At 31.5% G+C, this 24,666-nt stretch overlaps 1 protein-coding gene across 12 annotated transcripts in view; it reads right to left on the bottom strand.

Annotated features, from left to right (window-relative positions):
- The window catches only part of LOC106794038 (disks large homolog 4), a 259,789-nt gene that overhangs the window by 175,790 nt on the left and 59,333 nt on the right, over positions 1–24,666 (bottom strand). For 11 of the 12 annotated variants that reach the window (XM_014761422.1, XM_014761432.1, XM_014761421.1 and 8 more), the window contains one exon: positions 20,055–20,231. In XM_014761422.1, the coding sequence (XP_014616908.1) occupies positions 20,055–20,231 (177 nt within the window). Of the gene's footprint in view, positions 1–20,054; positions 20,232–21,714; positions 21,986–23,997; positions 24,059–24,666 lie in introns of those variants that run through there. The other variant, XM_014761429.1, reaches the window with a different exon arrangement.

The raw sequence follows: 24,666 nt of genomic DNA, 5'->3' as shown, positions 1-24,666 counted from the left end.
CTACTTCGTACTACCTCGTACTACAAATCATTGATCTATACTACTCCGAGCTTTCATTTACATTTTTTCTTGACAAGTAAAATAATTAAAGTATATTCTATATTAAGTATAATTATTGTTTCATATTTTTTGGGGAGGAATTTTATTTATCATACTTAACAAACAAAAGGAAGCTTATGAGATTAAAATTTTGGGTTAAGTGTTGAACACTTTAAGACTTGTATCATTGACTCTTACTACTTTGAGTGTAGTTATCTTTCACATTTAACTTAAATTTTGTTTGACAATGAAACTAATTAAAGTATCTTCACAAAAAAATATATAAATATAAATTTAATTTATATTTATATGTATTTGATTTAGCATTTTCGTAACAACGGCGATTAGAAATTTAGAAGATTAAATTGTAGATTCAGTCTCATTCAGTGTCTCTTTACTCGTTGACTCGTACTACTTTTAATGTACTCTTATCTAGAATTTTTCACGACTAACAACAAGCGTATTATATTATATTACTGCAATAAAAAGAAAACGTATCTACTTTTATTTATTTATTTAATTTATTTTGTTTATTTTATTCAATAAGAAAAGAAAAGAAAAGAAAAGAAAAAAGGTAGTTAGATGCAATTGTAGTTTCCAGTTGAACGAAAGGGAAAAATCTTTTTTACGTTTATTTTTTCTTATCTTTCCTGACGAGATATCACTGACAAGGTTTAATAGGAAACACGGAGGAAAGAAAGAAAGAAAGAAAGGAAGGAAGGAAGGAAGGAAGAAAGAATGCAAGGATACGGTCCGTCGTCTAAAAGCGTAAATCTTTCGTCGAATCGTAAGGAGCCTTGCTCCTTGGTGATACCGAGAGAAAGATCGCCCGTTAAAATTCTTGGTACGTCAGACTCATTATAAGGAATCTTCGGATAGAAAGAGAGAAAGTACAAAGAACCGAAAGACGACGGACGAGCTTGAGAAAGCTTGAAGAAAGAAATAAAAAACGAGAAAGAATGATAGAGAAATGGATGACGTAATTTAGGTTCAAACCGATAAGAAACGTGCCGAGTATTTTCACTTACCGACGAAGTTTTTCACTTATCCTATCGCGGAACGATAGTTTAAACAAGAAAAATAAACTAGACATTGATCGAGAAAATTTTCGTTTTTTGTTGTTGTTGTTTTTTTTTCTCCTTTTTTTTTTTTTTAAGATGATAGATATCTTTTATATTTTATAATGGGATATATCTCAATGAAATATTTTTACATACCGAAGTAACGTGGTTTCGTACAGTATACTCAACTTCTTGGAAGCTTACCTAAAACAGAAAAAATAATTGCATTTTAATAGATATTTTAAACATAATAATATATATAAAATTAGAGGAATATATGTGTGTTTATATTAAATTGATTTTTATTTAACTTTTTATGAAAATTTTAATGAACGCATTACTTCCTATTAAATTCAATGCATATAGAAAGAAATCTTATTAAAATTTCAGTCCTTTGTCTTTATATTAAAAACGTGCCGAAGGGCATATACGTTTTGATTTTTTTTTTCTTCGTTTTCTTATTTGATTAAATATTTTTTTAATATCCAGACATTTTGTTTGTCATTTCTTTTTTATTTGTTTTTTAAAGGTTTATTCATATATTGATATTCGCATCGATATGAAATATTATTTCGCGAAATTCTAAATATTTGACAAAATAAAAGTATTTCGAGAATACGTTATTTTAAAGTGCGGTTTAATATTAATAGCTTGTTAAAATTTAAAGTTGATTTCGTTTTTATTTATTGTACGTACTATATTAATAAAAATATGATATAACGATTAATCGTAGATAAAAGTGAGCGGCCTCGTAGGGAAACTAACTCGGTGGAAAAATAAAGTTCTATATATTATATAGTTTTAAGCGAGAACATAGTGCACCGGTCTAATTAAATTTTTGATCAGTACGTTTCATATTTTCCTCATCTTGTGTACCGAAGAAGAATCCCGGCTAATTAGCCTAGCTGGCCTTAGTAAGTTCGAGAAAAAGTTATTACGGTAAAGAAAAAATAAAAGTAAGAAAAAATATAATAGGAGAAAAGGTAAAGCTCACTATGCGGATCCTTAAACATTTTGTTTCCTTTTTAACTTTACACTACTACCCCCCAATATGTACTGTTATTATTATTATTATTATTACTACTACTACTATAGTAGTAGCAAAATAATAATAAAATATACAAACGAATAGCAATGAATTTTCATTTCTAAAGAATCTTCCCTATCGTCGTAACTCCTTGGATAATGTTTTACGTGTTATAAGAAAATTCGAGAAGAAATAGAAAAGAAAAACAAATTAAAATAAAAATTTACGGGAAAGAAAATTTTCTATACGAGCAATAACCGTGATCGAGTTGCTACATCTACCAAACGATTTATCTCGAATCGAAGTGTTATCGAACGAGCTTTACCTTACCCTTGAGAATAATAAAAAGAAAAAGGAAAAAGAAAAAATTCTCGCGGAAACATATTTGGTTTATCGTTGTTGGTCTACAGTAAGTTGAATAGAATCAGTTGTGGTGTATGAAAATCTAGTGCTGTCGTTGAATCTTTCGGGAGTGAATCAGATGTAAATCCTCTTGACACAGGATCAACTTCCAACGAAGGAGTACATTTGAGGACTTCTCGAAAACTCTCCAACGACAAAGAGAGTTTGGCTGTTCGAACGAAACTCGCGAAAATTTCTACTGACGTTTCGTAAATGGTATGTCTCCTCTGATCGTTACATCAACTATCCCCACAACCCACTTTTCTATCCTTCACCATATACGACGTATAACCATTTTTATTCATCGATGGAAATCAATTTATTATTATTGAGTTTCTAATACGATATAGAATAAAATTCAACGAATGTTTTTCACGTCAAAAATAATAATCGGAATAACATACCGATTGGCAAATTTTTTTCCTGAATAAGGAATGCGAAGTGGGCGGATAGGTAAGGGGGAGGACAAAAATGAGAAGAATTTTTTCTGAAACGAAGTTTTCGAATCGTGCAAAAAAAGTATCGAAGAGAAAAGTCAAAAAGTTTTTCAACGGGGAGATGGTTCGATGGTTCCTTTTCTTTTTTATTTTTTCTCGATATTTCTTTTTTCCTTTTTTTCTTTTTCTTTTCACGTGCATGGAAACAACGAGTAGAGAAAATATTTGGAGAATGGATGGTGATTTTTAATAAAGGTAAATGGAAGTTGAGTTTGACAGAACAGATGGAGAAAATATGAAGGGTTGTGCTCTGGGTATCGACATGTGCGGAATCGACAGAAAGGGATACCGAGAAGAAGAAAAAAAAAAGAAAAAGAGGGAGAGAAAGAGACAGGTAGTTGATTTACATTTCAGAGACACACACGCTAGGATGCACGAGATTGTATTATCATAAAAGAATGGAATGGGTTCGTTTCTTCCATGGAACATTATCGGCCATCTGCTGTTTCATACTACGACGCACACTCAAATCCGAAGAAAATTCCTCTATCTTTTTGACTTTTATCCGTTTTGTTGAATTGTACGAATTGTAGACAATAAAATAAGAATAAAAAACTACCGAACCATTTATTTTAATATACTTTTATACATTTGTTTTTTTTTTTCAATGGCGTTAATTATCGAAATAATATTTCTCTTTTTCTTTTTACGCTTCGTTTGCTCTTTAGTATTTTTTGTCAAATAATTAATTGGTACTAATGGGAAAAAGAGAAAATTCCGTTCGATATAAATTTATATTAAGTAATTAGAAATTCTTTTATCAATCGTTTTATCGTTCACTTATTTTTTCATTATAAATGTTGACCATTTGTGTTTTAAACATATTGACCCCTAAAATTGACAGCCATTTTCTTCACCGTGCACGATAAATAAATTAGTATTAACAATTATTATCAAAAAATATATTGCAATTTTTTGATTTTTATTTATTTAATTTATTTTGATTATTTATCCTTCGAATTAGAGGGATAAAAAATCAATCTTACCCTCCGATTGTTAGCCGTGTTGCTGTCCGTGATGGAGAACGTATCGACGACCGAGTCGAAACGCACGAGCTTTTTCGGGTGCTGAGCTTTCTTCGATCGCGGACAGAGAGAGCACATAGCTGAGTCCGTTGGTGTCGTCGGGGGCATATTCGAAGGATTTTCACGATATTTTTAGTTTACACAATTTTTCACGATTATCCTCCACGTTCACGATTAAAGTCTCTCGTTTTTCCACACTTTCGTACCTTGTTAATCTTCAAATTTTCAAACTTTTAATTTCTTTCTTTTCCTCCTTTTGTCCCAAAAATAGGAATATAATAAAACCTTTTTTTTTTAGAATTATTAACTTGGTTTTATGGAAATTATAATTTAAAAATTAATGAAACAAAAGTCACAAGTTTTATCGTATAAGAAATAACAAAGAAACAAGATGGCGAAGTAATTTCTATCGTTATCTTCAATCAACGATAGTAGTGCAGCTAGCGACATCTTATCGATATATTAAATTAGTTGGAGTCGGTAATGTAGAGAACTTCGATCCATGTGAAAATCTGCAATACCCTAGGAATATTCGAGAAGTCAGGGAAGTAGATGAAGGCGATATGAACGACACAGCAGACACGAAACATAAATATGGCGTCGAAAAGCGAATCTTCGAGAGGGTTTCTTAATTTACCGTAAGAGACGAACACGATTTTACCGACAGAACTTCCTTTTACTGGTATAAAAAATGTATTCCATTTTACATTATTAGCGCAAATGATACTATAAAAATACACACTATACTGACATGTTCTGAATGACATTAATTACGACGACGTCAATATTAATAATTCATATAATTACGTGATGATGTTATTAAATTAAACCGTAAAGTATATGCAACGATATTTCAATGATGCTCGTTAAAAAAAAAAAAAGGAAAAAGGGAAAAAGTAAAAAAACAAAAGAAAAACGAAAATACCTTCATTACGAGGAGGGATTGACTTTTGCATAAAAATAGGTTCTTTTTTCATTTCGCGAGCAGTCATCGTTTGGTTTCATTGTTCTTTTGCCAAGTTAACGAGTTCGCGGTTAAACAAAAACGTAGACTTCGTGGAAAAAAAAAGAAAAAGAAATATAGACAGAGTAAGAGTGATAAAGAAATGAGAATAAAAATCGAAAAAGAGAACGTCATTATGGTCGAAAGGAAGTCGAACGAGACTCCCGTCGCGCATTTTTTTCGTATCGTCATTCATTTTAAACACAACCCGGCCGCAAAATGTCCTTCCATCTTCCGTATCCATTTAACTGGTTATCTCTCTCAGCAGAAAATTCTCTAAACGATTCAACGTTCCACCGACCGGTAATATTTCTCCTCTTTGCATTTTCTTTTCCTCTTTTTTTGCCAATGATAAGTATATTCCACGCTGTCATTACGATCCTTACTGCGTTCTTTTTTCTCTCTTTTTTTCTTCTTATCTTCCGATATTATTTCTTACCGTGAAAAATGTGTCTCGTTAATATTCAAGAGTACGAATCCAACATAAGTAATAATACAAAATATATTACACAAAACAAGTAAAAAACAATATAAAAATCCGTATCGAAAGAGAATCACAATATATCTAATGCGTGTTGAAAAATTTAGAAGATAATGTCAACGATCGATGCAAATGCGAGCTGATCGAATTAAGGAATAAGGATCGTTCAACTTGACCAGAGTATGGATACATTATTCAACATTGTAGTAACAATAATGTACCTGCTAGCTTGTATTACACTTCGGTATGCTTTTGCGGAATAGCAATCGAATTAGTCCATGGTACTGTGGTACTGCATTGATAGGCACTGTATCTCTCTATCTCTCTCTTTCTATCTCTGACACAGACACACGTATCCATACACAATTGTTCATACACACACCCAATGCTATTTCCGTTTCTCTCGCACATGTTAACTTTACGCGCCCTCGAACAGACTAATAACATGATGTTATTGCAAGAGGATTCGTCTCCGCGTATCATCGTTTCTATTCGAATTAATATTATTTGACCGATACAGGGAAAAGAGTGGGGAGAAATAGAGAAAGAGAGAGAGAGAGAATAGATCATAACGAGTAAAGGTAACTCACGTTAAACGAGAAAAACCGAAATCTACGCTAGCTTATCTTTAATTATAAAAGCTAAACAAGAATCGTTAATTAAAAGCTTGTTTGAAGCATCGTCAAGGAAACTGACGTAAAATATATTTCGTGAAATAATAAAAAAGAGAAAAGGGGGATAGTGTAGTTAATGCAAGTAGCACGATGATTACTATCATTCAATTTACATTGATATAAAATAGAGAAGAAAAAAAAATGAAATTAACTCGTAAAATATAAACAATCCAAATGGAATCGTTAACAGGACTTATTAATATTTCGTAATAGCTTTGATCTGTAATTCGATAAATCGAATTAACTTTTACCATTGGGGGTAAAAGTGTATCGGGTAGGACTTTAATTAGCAGGAGTTAATTAATAGGACGCATATAAATTACACCGAAGCAGAGAAGGGACACACTCAATTCAGCTATGCTATTGGACCGATGTTGTATACTAGTGTATAATAGTTTGTATAATAAATACGTTATATATATATATATATATACAGACATACATAGATCATACGCGAATATACGTATCATCGAGATATTTACTTTGGACTAGATTTGACACTGATTCAATACCTACGTTCCTAATTAATTTGACGATTTACTATCGAACGACAAAGGCACGTCGTTAGATTAAAGTTTTGATTCGTCAATCTAACGTACTTGCTTCGTATTCCATACGTTTTAATAAAACGATTTGTTAATTTATAAATCGAAACGTTGAGCGAAGAGATTTGGGTCATCGGATAGATACAAAGAGATTTTTTCTTCGTCGTAGTATAAATTAAGTAGATACTTCAAAGTAATTATCCTAACGATATCATCGTAAAAATCTTTTCGTCGATTACTCATTCACAAATTCAAGGATAGTTATTAAAACTATGATCCTACACAACAAGATATATTATTCGATAGATGTTTTCAATTAATAGACGAGTCATCGGATGCGTTTATTAACCCGAGTAAAGTTAAATTCATTGAATTCTTACGAAAATCGATTCCTCTTGAACCGATAACAAACTTAATGATCGATATCTCATTGTATAAAGATTGAGAACATCGATCTGGGAACGCGTTTGATGTTAGTAGTCGTGAAGTAGTCACGATAATGAGTGATAACGAGCGTTAAATAAGCCTTTCAATCTTTAATAGGTCAACGACTGTTATACATCGTACGTTTGTATGATGAGACACCGTAAATGTACGAACGATGGGAAATTAAGTGAGTAGGGATGACGAAGGTGGGAGGTGGGTGGGAGGAAGGGAGAAGAACTTTGGAAATGGGACGAGTACAGCGTACGCATGCGCAACACGTACTACGATGCTTATTAACGAAGGAAAGCATAAAACAAATGGGAAGCTTGAGTAGTATAACGATCCCTTCGTTATATTTCTTTTTGCCTAGATGTGACCTTTACAAATAAAAAAAAAAATGAAAAATTCTCGTAATAACGAAGATTAATTAATCTTAATGAGGAACAATCGGTAGTTAGAATCGAATCGGTTCGATGAATATTTCTATTTAGTTTATCCTGTCTTTGAACAAAAATTATTTGTTGGTCAGTAATTTTGTAAAATATATATGCATTCTCTCTCATTATATTTGAATGTTATATTGTTTGATATTTATATTAATAAAAATTGCATATATATATATATATATGATCCAATAATAAATGGCAGTCATAGAAAATTACAATTAGGATAATGAACGAGTGAATATAATTGTTAAGCAAAGACAGTTAAATTCGATGATGAAAAATAAAAGAAAAAAAAGTGGACGATAAAATAATTATTATATTAATGGAAAAAATATGACAAAATATACTGACCCAATTAAATTTCTATGAATTGCAAACAAATTGGTTACCGAGATGGATGATAAGCTGAACGTGTTGTCGAGAAACGTGTGTAATTAAAAAAAAAAAGGAAAAAAAGAAAAAAAATAGAAGAAAAAATAGAATAAAAAAAAATAGAAAAGGGGTGGGATGTTGGAAGTAGGGAAGTTTTAAGATAGGAAGTTACAAAACGATAGTCGATATGTTATTGCTTCCGTGTAAGACATCTTATGTTAGATCTGGCAGTTCGAGCTGAGAAAGTCGGTCGATACTCAGGTAGCAGACTCGACACACGAGCTTCAACGACTTGGCCCGATTCGTAAGTGCATCTACCGACTAATACTTCGATGCGGTTAAATGTTCTATTACGAATTGACTTAAAAAAAGATAAATATTTCTTAAACATAAACGAATACACGTTCGAACTAACCCTTTTGTACATACTCATATCGTTCTTTAAATGATTGAAGTTTATTGATATAGATATAAATGATTCATAAAATAATATCTAATAATAACATAATCAATTAGATTAAACAAGCTTATTTCGATGAGTTGTTTAATAGAAAAATATCAGGTCGTTGGATAATTTCTGTCGTATTTTATATTTATTTTTAACCACCGGAACTCTTCTTAAAGGCATTTATTTCATTAATAAATTAACGATTATCGTCAATAATTTGTCTTCATCTAGTAGACAGTTTGTCGATTTCCAATGACGTAAAATGTTTTATTTATTTGGTCAGATATAATTAGATAAGTACGGTATCAGAAAAAAATGTGAACAAGAAATGTTGCGATCTACTGGTTCTATTTTGTTTTTTTGTTTTGGTTAATATTCAATCAATTAGTATAATATATTGACCATTTAAAATATTAGTCAATAATATCTAGTCTAAAAGAAATATAATTATACTAATTAGATAATTAACGTAAAAAAAAAAAGTAGAAAATTGAATAATATAATTATTATTTATATGAAATAAAATATAATGTAATATAATAGTTGTACAATTTGAATCAAATTTAATAAATAAAATATATAGAATGTTTTTCTGATTGTCTGATCTTATTTATGTTTTTATTTGCTTTCAAAAACTTGGGATTTATGATATCGAAACCTCGTCAGAATCGTTTCCTTAAGAACTTCGAAGATCGTCCAACATGCGATCGTTAAACTCGAGACTAAATTATTCAAGCTTGTGTTCTTATCGATCGAAAGAAACGAGAAAGTTCGATCGAAAAAAGGCCACCGCCACTAGCAACTATCCCTTCGAGGTTCTGACTATTGTCCGAACTTCTTAATTTATTATTTATTTAATCGTTCCTTGTCTATTCTTCAAAAGACAATTATCATACGTAAAATGTGTCATTTAATAACGAGCTATAATAGAAAAAGAGAGGAGAAAGAGAAAGAGAGAGAGAGAGAGAGAGAAAGAGAGAGAGAAAGAATTTCAAGTGCCTGCCAGATTTCCTGTTGCATCTTGGCACGCAATACCCAGAGAACATGTAGATCACGTATGTTTGTACTTAATATATCTAACATATCTGCAAATATTGGCTTGGCCAATAAATAACTTCGGCATTTGTACTAGTTTATATTTCTATTAATGGCATTTAATAATATATTTATTTCAAATATAAATAAATAATATTTCATAGTTATTTTTTTTTATTTACAAATATTGTTTATCTTTAGTATATATAAATAACATTGTATAGTATGTATTTTATATTAACAAGTATTAATATTGAATAAACATTTCTTAAAGTAACTTCAAAAAATTTGAACTAATTTAATATTTCAATTAATGAAACTAGTATTTTCTATTAGAAATAATCGACACTTTATACTTTCATACTATTAAATAAATAACACTATGTATAATATTTAGTGTTTTAATTAAAAATTATTAATATTTCATATCTAAATAAATAATACTAGTATTATTTTTATTAAAGAAAACATTTCAAAACGACTTATTGGCCAACCCAACGTAAAAGAAGAAATTATATTATGTATAGCTTTGAAAACGGAAAAAGGAATAAAAAAAAAACAAAGACAAAAATTGTTTAATCCCCGTGTAACATTAATAAAAGATTATTATACACTATCTCGCAAATGAAAAGCTACGAGATTGAAGTTAGAAAAAGGTAAACGTAATAACCCTCGTGTTCTTTATGAAAACTCGAGTTTACCAGCTGCAGTCTAAACAGAGTTGCCAACACGGAAAGAAAATCATGCAAGTCGAAAGACCTTCTCTTTCTATTCTACGTAATATATCTGAACTTGTGTATGAGGGGGGTGGGTGGAGAGGTAGGAACACGCGGATAATTTCAGTGACTATGGCGATATTCAATGCACGCGATACGTTGCACAGTATAATTACGGAGTCGACTGTTGCCATTACTTACACAAGCAGGAAGGAAACACGATGCGAAATATTCTTCCTCCCTGTGTTATCACTTTTTATAAATTTTGTCGTTGTCATCGTCGTTCTTCTTCTCTTATTCCTCGTCAATGCAAATATAATTCTCTCTCTCTCTCTCTCTCTCTCTCTCTCTCTCTCTCTCTTTCTCTCTCCGTATATTTTTATTTTCATTTCTTTTTCTATAAATCTCGCGAGAGAAGGAATTTTGAGTGATCGATGTGTCACGAACACGCAAGATTCCGATTACCTCGAGAACGTCTTTAGGTTCGTTCTTTAATTTACATTTTTCGAACATTCCTGAATGAACAATACGAGGAAGGAGGAAAATGGTACGAGCATAAGGAAGTCTGGCACGAGCGTTGACCTGTACTACTGACGCTCGCTTCAGAGAAACTCATAGACGCACGTTTCTTACGAGAATTAAATGCGAACGAATTTTTACGACTCGCGATTATGCGACAAATTGTAATAGAAAACGAAATTGAAAAAGGAAGATGAAGAAAGGGAAAGAAATATGTTGAAAAATAAAAATTAAGAAAAAAAATATCCTATCAGTCTTTACATCGTTCTTGCATTAGTAGCGTCTGAAGAAGATCTGCCTTTACCACTCGCCTTTTGTACTCGAGTACTCCGTCAGACAAAGACAGAGAAATCGTAAAGTAAAAATGAGAGAGAAGGATAGGAGTCTACTACACGCTAGAGAACTCGAGTAGCTTACATAGGAAGGAGGAGGAGGAGAATTTCCTCTTGGTACGAGTGATACGAGTGTCCTCTCCAGACACCATTAATGAAGGGCTACCTAGCGACCACAAACTCACTCGATTACACATTCCAAACAGGATTCATGTATTATGTGGTATATAGAACCAATGAACGGAATTGGATTACATAGATCTCGTTAACACGCAACATCATAATAGATGAGATGATAATAATTCCATAGAGAAATTTAATTTTCTAAAATACTCTAATTAACGTTTCGAATAATATCTAATGATATTTTCTAATGCAACGTTAATTAAATGTCATAGACCTTTTAACCTTCTCAAGGCTTTTTATCGCATACCTAAAGATTTATTTTCAATATTTATAGATCTCAAATTGTTCTCCAATCTCAATAATAAATATTTAATTTTTCATCCAAAATTTTCTAACCATAATAATCATTTTCTTTATTTTAAATGAAATCAATGAGAGACAAGAAAATTCCTTTGTTATTACATTATACTGAAAGTGAATATTTTCGGTCGTGACGGAGTTAACACCTAACTGCAACGTGTACACGAGATATGAAACGACTTATCGTAAAATTCTACGAGCACGTATCTTTGACCCTTTCACTGTTAAATACAAACACACACACACATGTGTACGAACATGTACATAGTATACATATGTGTACACGTACGTTGTTGCCATTATGGTAGACAGAAAGATGACGTGGAAATAAGCGCGTGTATCAAAGATATAAACACGTTTCTCTCTCTCTCTTTCTCTTTCTCTCTCTCTCGCGAGAATTGTCACTTCTCCGCTAATGATGTAGACGGCAAAGACATTTGTTAGTTTACGCGGACTCCCCACAGTCGGTTTGTTCAAGTTTTTGTAATTACTTTGAATGGTTCCCCGCGGATGGACTTTGAATTATTTATTCACGAAGATCAACACCAATTACGTGCATTTATTGCTACCAATATTCACATCCATTTCTATTTCTTCCTCTTTTTCTTTCAAATACGCACACACACACACACGAATACGCATATAAACAAACTCTAATGTCCTAGTTAAACGCTTTAATCTTTTTATAGTTTTTAGGTGAGACCAAATTACCGGATCGATCCTTGAACTTCTCCCTCTTCCTCTGTACATCATTTACCATGAGTGATAAGATTAAAAAACAAAAAAAAAACGAAAAGAAAAGAAGCAGAAAGAAAAATGAGAGAAAACATTCGAAATCATCGTAAAGAAAATATTTCCTCGGTTTGTAATTTGTCAATAATCCACGATTATTCATATTTTCACAAATAAAATAATTAACATTTCGTACGTAACGCACGAGTGAGCCCTGTTAAACATCCTCTGACAGTTTCTCGCGAAAAATAATTATTCAACGGAGGACGTAATTTTTTTCGTTAACACAACGACGTGTACGTATAACAACAGTGGATGAAATGAAAATTGGAAGAATTCGTACGTTACTTCTAAGAGATAGAAAGGTGACTGCTGTTTGGCGAAGAAAACGAAACGACGTTGACTCTCTCTTTCCATTTCCCTCTCTCTCTCATTCACTCACACATACACACACTCTCTCTCTCTCTTTCTCTGTCTATTTGAACACCAACACAACTACCATATCATCACACAACCACCACCGTCAGATTTTTCTCGAGTGTCGTGTCGTTTCTCGAGACGCTAGCTCGTTTTGCCTCGAGATTGACTGAGGTGAACGTGAGAAAGATATAGAATAAAAAAGAGAAAAGTAAAAAACAAAGACAGACAGACAGAGAGAGAGAGAGAGAGAGAGAGAGAGAGAGCGAAAGAAAAATAAATATGGAAAGAAAAGAGTAAGTACGAGTGCACGAGTGAGTAATAAGGAAACAAACAGAGAAAGAAAGAAAATACGAGAGAGATTGAGGAGAGTGAGAGAGGGTGAGAAAGAGAGCTTTAAACGGAGCTTTCATGAACGACGTAGTCGCGAATACTGTTGAGTAGCAACGTCAGCGAGCTCGGCACAACGCCGAACAATCACGATCGACGCTATGAGAGAACGTTTCTCGTCCTTCTCTGTTAGATCCTATTTCTCTCACTCTCTCTCACTCTATTTATTTTTCTTTTTCTCTCTATTTGATTTTGTCTTCTTTCCTCTAATACCGTGTGGAAGCACGAGAACGTGGGCGGCCACGAGCTGCCGAGGCGAACTGCACTGCCACCTCGTGAAAACTGCATCCACCCTCAACCCTCCCTATCTCTCGACCCCCTCCTCTCACTCGCTCACTCATTTTCTCTCTCTCTCTCTCTTTCTTTCCCTCCCTCTCTCACTCTCTTTCCCTCTCTCTCTTACTCTTTTGCTTTGCGTCTTTCTTCCTCTTCTCCTTTCACCCTTCCAACTCTCTCACTCTCTCTCTCTCTCTCTCTCTCTCTCTCTCTTTCATTCTATCTCACTCTTTCTAGAGTAATCCCTCCAGGGTACGAAGGACGACAGCGACATCGTCCTTTGTTTCTTATCGTTCCAAAGCTACTACTATTGCAAGGCTGGCTGGCTGACTGGCTGGCTGACTGCTGCATCCCATTCTTTATAAAAGGGGTGAAAATATTCTTTATTCCCCTTTATTTCTTCAATATATATTTCTATTATATTATAATCGTGTGATATATTTTCTAAAGTATGCATTTAAGATAATTTAATTTTGTAGACAAAAGAGTGTACTTTAATTTAATATATGTTTCATTGAAATTTATTCACCTTTAGTGTAAAAAATATTTGCCAAAATTTTTCAAAGAAATTGCAAAGATGCACAATTTACAGCATTGCATTCTGTGACATTTATTGAAGTTTACCTGCTTAATTTATAACTCGATATAGTATTCTACGCGTAGACAAAAGAGTGTACTTTAATTTAATATAAAAATCATTAAAATCCGCCTGCTATAAGTATAAAAAAATTATTTAGGAACTTTTTTTTATTGCTATGTATAGTCAATGAAAACAGATCAACTTTTGTTTAAAGTATTTTTTTGTTCAGTTTATCGACAAATAAGTCACGCATAAAAGAAAAAGAAAAAGGATATGAAGCGAAGCTTTTGATTTTCCATTTATTTGTGTTTTTCATTCGGAAAACGAATTCGTTAAAAAAAAGAATCATTATTTTCTGAATGCACCACCGTTCGATTTTAATCCGCGTCCGCGGCCGCGTTCGATTAGATTTAATTATATTATTTTTTTGTGTATTTCCTTATACTTCTTCTAAAAATAAAATGAAAGATGGGTTAAACATTTGAAAAATAAAGAGAGAGAGAGAGAGAGAACAGAAAATTAAAAAAGAATACACGAAGTAAACGGATTTCGCGATGTGTCACCGACGAATGAATTTCAAAAGATCCTCGAATAAATCACAATCAAGTGAGAATTCTCACATGCGAACTGTCAACGATCCAAAAGAGATTCAATCTTTTTTCATACTAACATAAAACAAAAAAAAGAAAAAGTTTTTATGTATATATCTCAAAAGAGATACGTCCAATGAACTGGAACACCCTCTCTCTCTCTCTCACTCTCTCTTTCTCTTTTTTTCTTTTTCTCGTATTCTCGGATAAAAACGTCAGATGACAGTCGATACAATGGCAAGCATTGTATTCTCGCATTCTTCCGCATCCCCTGATACTTTTTAATTAAAAGCTTTCGTCATGCTTACTCTCTCTCTCTCTCTCTCTCTCTCTCTCTGCTCCTTTCTCTCTTCCTTTCCCTTTTAATCTCTTCTTCTAGTCTCGTTTCTCTCCCTATTTATGGCCTTTCGTTGTACCTTTAACTCACCATACTCGTATTTTCTAAAATTCGCCAAAAGCTGCGTCAACGAAACGTTATCGATGTTATATTATACTTTCCTCTAAGAGAGAATACAAATAAGAAAAAAAGTAAAAGGAAAAGTTACGTGACCTGATTTGAAAAAAATAAAAAAAAATAAAAAAATACTTACTTATCAGTTAAAAAAAATTTGTTAAAGAAAAATTTGAGGAGTTATAAGAATGCTTTTGTCTTTTTTTTTTCTTAAGCTTTCAATAGTTTGCGAAGAGAACTCCTATCGATATTTATGATCGGTCTGATCTTCCTTGAAGCTTTTATTCGGAGTACAGAAGCTTTAAAAATGATTGACCGTAGTCACGTTTCAAAGATACACGCGCTCGTTGAACGATCACGCGAATTTTTACAAACGACAAACATACTTAAATCGTCTGACACGTTTTCATGTATGCATGTATATATATATATATATATATGTGTGTGTGTGCATTTGCACGTGTGTAATACGCGATAGAGAAACGAGTACTAGTTTCGTTTTATCTGAAACTTTAATTTCTTTCGAAGTAACAACTTTTCGTGCATGTTAAGATACATGCAAATTCGTTTATTAACAATTCGTCGCATTTCTAACAGGAAGTTCGTTCGATATTACATGAAACGTATTCCGTAATAACTAATCGATAAAATTATCGTAAGTAATATTTTCTCTATAGAATAAAAAGAACATTCGTTATGTGAAAGAGAGTGTGTGATGTTTAAATCTTTGATATAAAACTTTACACGATGTATTAAGAAATGCAAGTATATACATTGAAAGGTTCCAAAATTATATAATTTAACGTAACTACGAACAACTTTTACATTCGTTTGACGGATATAGTTTTAAAAATAATTTATTCAACAATCAAATGAAATCTAATAAAGATATTTTGTTTGTATAAAATATGAATTTGCAGTGTAGTTGAAATTGAGAAGGTGATGGTTTGAAAATGTTTGATACCAATATCAAAAGATAAAAGAACCTTGTATACATCCTTTTACTTATCCACTAACTCGTTCGCTCCATCGAATCAGGAAAAATAAGGCCCGATGAAGATATCTATGATCAGTATTGGCAAACGATCTATCAGGATACTTCTTTTCGAGAGATGGAGGTAGAAGAAACCCCGAAAATGGTATCTAGGTCGAACCTGGGTTGCGTCTGGGTCGAACGAGTTCGCCTTCAGGACGAACGTTTTAGGTAGACATACATACGTAAGAATTAAATAAAAAATAACCATTAAATCGAATATATATATCTCATTATAAATTATTATATCCTTTTAATTTTTATCTAAGGAAGTTAACTAATAAGTAACGTTGAATTATTTAATATATTTTTTAATGCAATATCAATATTTTTTATCAAAATTAAAAATTGCTTTCATTGATATTTAATAGATTAGTATTTTTTTAAATGTTCTCCATAGATTTTGTTTTTATAAAAAAGAAAAACTGTTGTTTTCTTCCAAAGAGAATATAAAAAAAGTTAGCAGCGTTATGGAAAACATCTTTATCGGGTAAACTTTCTAACATACAGGCTTTGGGTAAGAAGCTGCCATTCGTAATTTATTACTTTCTATAAATAATCAAGCTAGGATGCATTAATATCACGACATGATTCTCCTATTTCTTACACTAAGAAACTTGATTTCGTCTTGATCGATTTACCTTCATGGTGTTACGAAACTATGAATTTACTACGAAAATAAAGATACAAAAAAAGAAGAAAAACCCATATATCCAAGTACATCTAAGATGATATTTTATACATGAAACCATTTTTTTGTTGACAAGAACGTGTGTGTATGTATTATATTTGTTTGTGTATGACAAAATATACTATTTCTTAGAAATATGAAATCGATTTATAGCTCGTATGATTCACGTGAGGCTAGTGAATAAATATTTTATTTATATAAACCGAAATCTATTAAAAATGAGCTACCTACCTGTGTAGCTAAATATAGTAACTCAAAACATGCTTAGAGATACACGTAAGTATGTTTATGTGTGTATATGTATACGTATAATATTTGTATATATTAAATAACACGTTTGAAATGAATTCCTTCTTGGAGTTTCGATCGATCCAGAAAAGGCCATCCATCTAAAGTGATTCTTCATCATTTGATACGAATTCAGCGAGCATGCGATATCAAATGATGCAAAAGGCGCGGTGTTATGTACGTAAGCATTTCGGATCAGTGGCGCGTAACTCTTTTAAAAAGCCAATGCTTATCGAACAGGAATGAAAATTTGCATTTAATTTTCACGATCGCCCAACAAGCAAAATAATCTCACGTATTTCTTTCGCGATATTTCATTGCTACGATATTAAGTAGAATTTTTTATTCACGCTGCGTTGATCCGGAAAAGAAAATAGAAAAAGAAAACAAAATTATAATCATTAGAGTAATCATCAATGTTATTAGTTTTATTATTAAACGATACGATAAGTGTGCCTATAATTATAAAAATGGTACTAGTCAAATGCTATATTTATTGTTTCGAGATATATAAAGGATTATTACGTTTGAATATTATAAATGAATTCCATATAATGTTGAAATAACAAGCACTATACGATGGGTTCATTTTCGACAATATTATAGACATTACAATACATTCATTTCATTGAAAATAATATTTGTAATGTAAAATATAAATAATTAAACTTATTTCTTTATTTTTGTTTTCTATCAAATTGTGATTTACATTACATTACTTTTATAATTATGGACACAAATAACGTTTTAACGCAATAAGAATAAAATACAAGTCGGGTAAGGGTCAACAAATATGACGTATGTACTTTAAGCGTTGATCTACAGGTAGGCATATTGCTTTTTAATACGAACTTACATATATAAGGAGTTTTCAACTTTCATGAATTACGAGTTCCTCATAAATATGTCAAAGATAAGGACGGACAAGCCATTGTCGAATGCGTCTCGGTCACGTTTAACGATTGCTCTTTACGAGCCCTATAAAAGCAAAACGTATTTCGATTTTCTGTCTTTTCCTCTCCTACCACTGACCCTTTCTTTCTACCCCATGCCGTGCAGCGAATCGATCTTTTTAATGTTGAACAAAGTTCTCTTTGGCAATCACATAAACACACTCACACATAGAGAGACACACCTACACTTATATATACATGTATATATTTTTGATCGATCTTATTATATCTAATAACGAATTAAATGTGAAGTAGAAGTTTGAATAATTCTTTTTCTTCAAATTTAATTAACAATAATCGAATTATAATGCATATCTATGCTTCTGTTTGTACGTAATATTATTTACATAAACATTTAATCCCTCAATATAATGCTCATAGGAAAGAATTATTTAAATCCAATTTGACCCTGAGAAACGATCTCTATATATATATTTCTCTTTTACGTAATTCACGTGTTGGTAGTATATAGTAGAAATGGTCGTGATACAAATTACTACTACCAGTCACAACATTTGACGCTTGATGTTTACCAAGAGAATTTATCGCTTGGCATTCTCCCGACGGAAAGTTTTTAATAAATCAATCGACTTTACGAATTGCAAAGAGCCTACACACGCGAGCTATTTAACGTTCTTCGCGAATTTATGAATGGAAATGAACAAAATTCTCCAAGATATTATATTTGATTAATTTCTTAGTACGTATGTATATTAATGAAAAGCGATTAAGATAATATGATTTAGAAATCATAATTTCCATGATATTTAAAAAAAAATATATATATATGTACTCGTAATTATAAAACAATAGAATAAATAAAAAAAGACGGACAAAATTTAATTCATATTAAAATAATGTAAATTTTTTCTAAAATAAATTATAAGACAAATTTTGTAGAATTTATTTTGAATTTTCAGTTCACTGTTATAATTACTGGTACATATGTATATATATATATATATATATATATATTATTTAAAAAAAAAATAAAATAATATATAAGTATTTTCGATGAGGAAAATGAAAAAATTAATTTTCTACAATTTGATATAAAAGAAAGAGCTTTAGAAAAGCGTGTAGAAAATAAGTGAATACAAAGTAACACAACTGCGTTGCAAACAAATCGATACTTTCTGCGGTTTACACTCAATTGGAATAAGAAAAAGCGCGAACCTCTCTGTTTTAATTCTTAAACGATATAAAATACATACTCGTATACACGATGTTGTGAAAAATTATTTCTGAAGAAAGTACAATAGAAAAATATTATAAATTTCGTTTTGATGCAGGATAAAAAATAATATTAACGAAATACAAAAATTAAATGAATTGAAAAAAAGGGGATATAAAAAAAAGAAAAAGAAAAGAAAAAAAAGAAACGAAGTAACAAATGCACTCGACGAAAAAAGATCTTTTCACCGTTGGTCTCCCGCAAGAAGCTCGTGTTTCGCCGAGCTTCAAAGTCGCGGCTGAACTATTTAATCCACGTGTTGCGAACGGCAATATCGTTCTGAACACCATAGGAATCTTCTTTATCGTCATTGCGACTTTGCTGCAGTCTCGTTGAGAATCTTCAAAACTCTTCGTGGCCAGATATTTCATACTATTTATTTTCAACTACCGTTGGTAAGGAAGGTTTCTATTTAGTACACGTTTACAGTTATTACGAAAATGCACCAAGATATCGGACGTTGGAAATCGTTGAAAGAACGTTTCTATTCGATTTTGAGAAAAATCCATTCAGATGGCGAGTATTTCTTAATTCAATGCGCATGCGCATTGAGATAAGCGCGAAAAATGTGTACAGTACAATTTATTGCATTTGTGTTTATTATTAACTAAGGAAAAAATTAATCAACCTTTTTCGGGACGTATAATCTTGTAAGTTAAATTATTTGAATTTTTCAAATATCTCTGTATAATTCATTTGGAATTATTTTTCTAAATTAAAAAATACGAGTTTCTTTTTTATTTACTATAAGTAAGAAAAAATAATTTCTTTGGTATTATTAAATGAACAAATTTGATTTTATAGAAAGATGAACACAAATCTTTTGAATAAGAAAAATATGAATTAAGAAATAAATCATATTAAATCTATAAATGATGATCCTACCTTGTTCAACGTTTCATGGCTCGTAAGGATGTGTTGAGTAGTGGAATCAGGATGAATAATACGTTCAATTGAATTTGGTCTCGGAACTCCATCCAATTGGGTTGTTTCCTTCACCTGTGGCGGTGACGGTGGTGGTGGTAATTGTTCCTCCACACCCCCAGTGTTGTATCGTGTCTTCTGCGAAAGAAAATGAATTCAACGATTAGATAAATAATAAATAAATAAATGAACTATTATATAAAATCGATTTATAGTTTGTGTTTTTAAATTGTTCATGGGAAAAAGCTTTAGAAAAATAAAAATCTATTTTCTTCGTCGATTTTCCATAGCTACGAATATAACGTTTGCAAAAGTAATACCCGTATAAATTTCCTCCTTTTTTTTTCTTTTTCTTTTTTATCTAAGAGTGCAAAAAATATCTGATATGGCGTGTAAACATTTTTACACGAAAGAGAATATAGACTCATCGATGTTACAATAGGTTCGTGACAAGGTTCGATCGATCGTTGGCTATCGTGCGACGTGTGATCGCATTAAAGTATTATATACAGAGGAACGAGTAAAATAACATTATCAGTGACCTTGCTTGTATACGTGATAAAAAATTCTTACAAAAAACTATATATATATACGTACAATGTTAAAACACTTTACGCGGATTAAATATGGATTAAAACTTACTGAAGTGTCTGAGATGGTAATCCGATTATATGAGAAAATCCTAATACAAAGTACGAGCCGATTGTTTGAGGTTTATACTCTACTTCGGTCGAAGAGCAACTGATCGTTGAAACGCGACTTGTAAACACATTGTTCGGCCGGGTGATATACATATGCGAGGAAAATATGTAAACATTAGTCGAATGATATCACCGTAATCATCAACAAATAAATTTAATGTTAATCGTATAGTATTTATATATCTATGGATCTGATTATTATTATTTTATATTCTCATTTTTTATTTTTATTATAAAAATATAATAAATATACATATATAGACACATATATAAAAATTTAATAAACATATAAAATATTTCTTATAGATATAATATTTGTATTGTAAGATATAAAAAGTGATTGGAATTTAAAACAAATTTCGTACTTTTGTAGGATGGCTAGCATTTTGATTAATTAGTAGTGGAATATTGACAGAAAAATCATTGTTACCATAACGATAAAGAAAATATGTAACTCGTTGTAGGATCGACGTTGACTAGTTGTAAATAATCTCGATATCTTCGATGCACTAGCTTAGACTTTAGAAGCGTTAATCTAGAGAAATCCCGGATTTCGTATCATTATCTTGCTTATGACAGGTTTCGGATCACGATGGAGAGAGAAAACATTGAAATAAAAGACGAAGTATATATTCGTCAAAAAAAATAGAACAAAGAGAATAGTGTTTTTTAAGGTATACGTGAAAGTTAGCACGTATCCTATAGTCAAACTTTTGTTCTTCCATTTTTCCCGTTTTTTTTATATCGAGAACGAGAAGGAAGTAATTATCGATCGATTGAAAAGACAAAAATGAAGAATATAAAACGAAATGAAAATATTCATTTTGATCGAACCATTGAGAACCGAATGAAGATTTTTTTATTATCGGTAGGGGAAAAATATGAAAAAATGTCTCGTTCAAATTGCGAAAGGAACTTACGTGATTCCAGGAACAGCAACCGCAGGAATCATCGCAGTAGAATTCATCGATATCACGATGAGCGACGTTCACGCGACGTTCGAGGGAATTTGCCAAAGGGTTTCTACGTTGTCTAGTTCTTCGTTGTTTTTTAACCCTGGCAGGAACCGCGTACATGTAATCACTAAATCGACGTCTCGAATGACGTACGATTGAAACCCAGTCGATCATGATTTTAACGCGTTCTTCAATTTTTTTCCCGATATACAGATAATATTTTCAATCCAATTGCCTAATGAGTAACGTCCAAATGTTTCTTACATTAAATAATGTAACACACTGTTGTTTATTTGAAAAACAACAAAATTATTTCAATATTTTATATTTAAACATAAGAAAATATAATATACCATTGATATTTTCTAATTGAAAATTTCGAATACTTTATATCTAAAATAATAAAATATATTGGAATATATTGAAATAAATAACGGTAAAAATATTTCAATATCTCGTATCTAATTAAAATGAATACTAATATTTTTTATATTAAAAAATTTCGTAGTTACATATATTGACGTAACTTATTGTCAATGTAAAAATCTTGTCAAAACTAATCTCATAAAGGAACAAATTTTTCACGAAAGGTTCAATCGTCAAAGGAAAAAAATTAAATAAAGAAATAAAGAAGAAGAAGAAGAAGAAAGGGATGAGAAAGAATTGATTTAGTAAGTAAGAAAAAAAAAAGAAAAAGAAAATGAAAAAGAAGAAAGAGGTCGTCGCATTTAACGAGGAATAGTTCGAGAAAATAAGTTGAAAGTAAAGGGAAAAGCTACTAAGTAGCCTTTTCGAAAGATAATAATATCGGCAAAAGAATTGTGAAGATACGTCACGAATGTAAACCCACTACTATTCCCTTCGGTGTTCTTTTTTATTCCGCAGACGTTATTCTGTGCGCCGAGTATCGAACGATATCTATTTTCTTAACTACGTCGAGTTATCGGGGCTGAGGAAAAACTATCACCTCCTATTCTTTCATCTTTTTCAAACGAGGATGGGTACGTACTATTACTACTACTATTACATTCGTCGCCCAGTTTCTTGGCACGCGGAAAAGTGGCAGAGCCGAACACAAAGGCAATGATAAAAAGAAACGAAGTGTCTTTTTTCTCCTATTTTTCTTTTTTTTTTTTTTTTTTTCATTTTTCCGCTATCTCTTTCCAACATCCACCTTATTTCTTTCTTTCTTTCTTTCTTTCGAATGTGGGTTAAATAGGAGCTCGAGAAATAGCTGACAATTATTATTTCGTTCTCCTTCGCGTACGTCCTCTAGATTTATTTCTACGTTCTCTTAAAAGGGTGAAAAGAAGAAAAAAAAGAAAAGAAAAAAAAAAGAGGAAAAATTGAAAAGAAGATAAAACAACGGTAACAAAAGTAACAACAACAAAAACAACAACAGCAGCAAATGGAAGAACAAAACGGTAAAATGAAAGAAGAGTTGCGCGTATGTGAGCGATATTTGTATTTTAACAACCCTAATGTTCTTTTGAATATATCGCGAACGTGTGTGTGTGTGAACGTGTACGCTACTGAGTGCTTTAATTTGTGGTAGATTTCAATGTAATTTTCATGGATTATATATATATATATACACACACCCACACCCACACACACGGTTGTTCTAAAAATATCGAACAACGCGTTGAACATGCACGTTATTATGTTTACACGGCGTCATCGAATACTCGAAGAAAATAGATTTGTTCTGTTGCTGTAACTTATTCCATCGCTATATACTTAACGTTCGATTATCATTATTTCATTCAAGAAATAAATTCAACTTTTCAACGGCAGATCTTTCGTTATTTTACTCCGTATATATAAAAAAAAAAGAAAAAAAAAAGAGAATATTTTTTCAAGATATTTTTCATTAATATTATTCAATCTAAACGACACGCGTCAATCAATTTAATCTCATATTTTATATCACTGCGGAACAAATTATTGGTTCACTCGTGCACACATGCACGCACCTCACGCACATATGCACACGTAAGAAAATCACGCACGTTATATGGGGTACACATCGTGACAAAAGTATTTGCAATGATAGAAAATTTATTTTCAATCTAATAAAGTGTTTAATCGTTTAGTGTTAATAAATAAATAAATAAAAAAAAAAAGAAAATCGCGAGAAATAAGAAGGATAGCGAACGTGGGTCGGGGTCGGGGTTAAGGTTGGGAGGGAAGGGGTTTAAAGAAAGTAATTAAAATATTATTGAAAGAAATAAATAAAGAGCGTACGAGTTTCTCTTTCGAAGGGATAGACGGCGTCGTCGGTACTACTGTGCCTCGAGAAAATACTCGACGCCGAAGTAGTCGACATTGGTGTCAGTGGCGTTTCGATGCTTCTACCAAAGCAATGCCGTCGCTACCATCGCGGTCTAATTCCAACACCTAATACCCTCCTTTGAAACGAGCTCCTTTTACTAAATCACGCCACCTTAATGAACCCCTCTACCGATCCTACAAAATCGAACCCCATTTTTCCCTATATTTCAATCTCTAAACATTTGTTTTCTTTTTTTTTATTACTTCTTTTTATATCGTCGATATTACTGCAATAATTAAAAATAAATTGTTATTATCTGTCTGTATATATATATATATTTTGTTAATTATATAAATAATAATTCATTATTTGTTTTAATATAGATGACAAATATCTTTCGTTAGAAGAACATCGTATCGAGATTAAATATTCATACTTTTTTTTTTTTTAATTATAAATATTAATCACTTATTTAAACTACTGATTCAATGTATAACATAAGCTAGCTACTTCGTTTATATTTTATTTACTATTTTATTTCAATAAAAATGTTACATTTTTTATAACGATTTTTCTAATTAACAAACGCCGGCCTATTAAAATATCCGTTTTGCAATTTTGAAATCGAAGAGATATATTTA

Source organism: Polistes canadensis, unplaced genomic scaffold (assembly GCF_001313835.1).
Source record: "Polistes canadensis isolate GaletaPanama2010 unplaced genomic scaffold, ASM131383v1 scaffold_22, whole genome shotgun sequence".
Taxonomy (NCBI): Eukaryota; Metazoa; Arthropoda; class Insecta; order Hymenoptera; family Vespidae; genus Polistes; species Polistes canadensis.
This window is presented reverse-complemented; position numbering and strand designations above follow the sequence as displayed.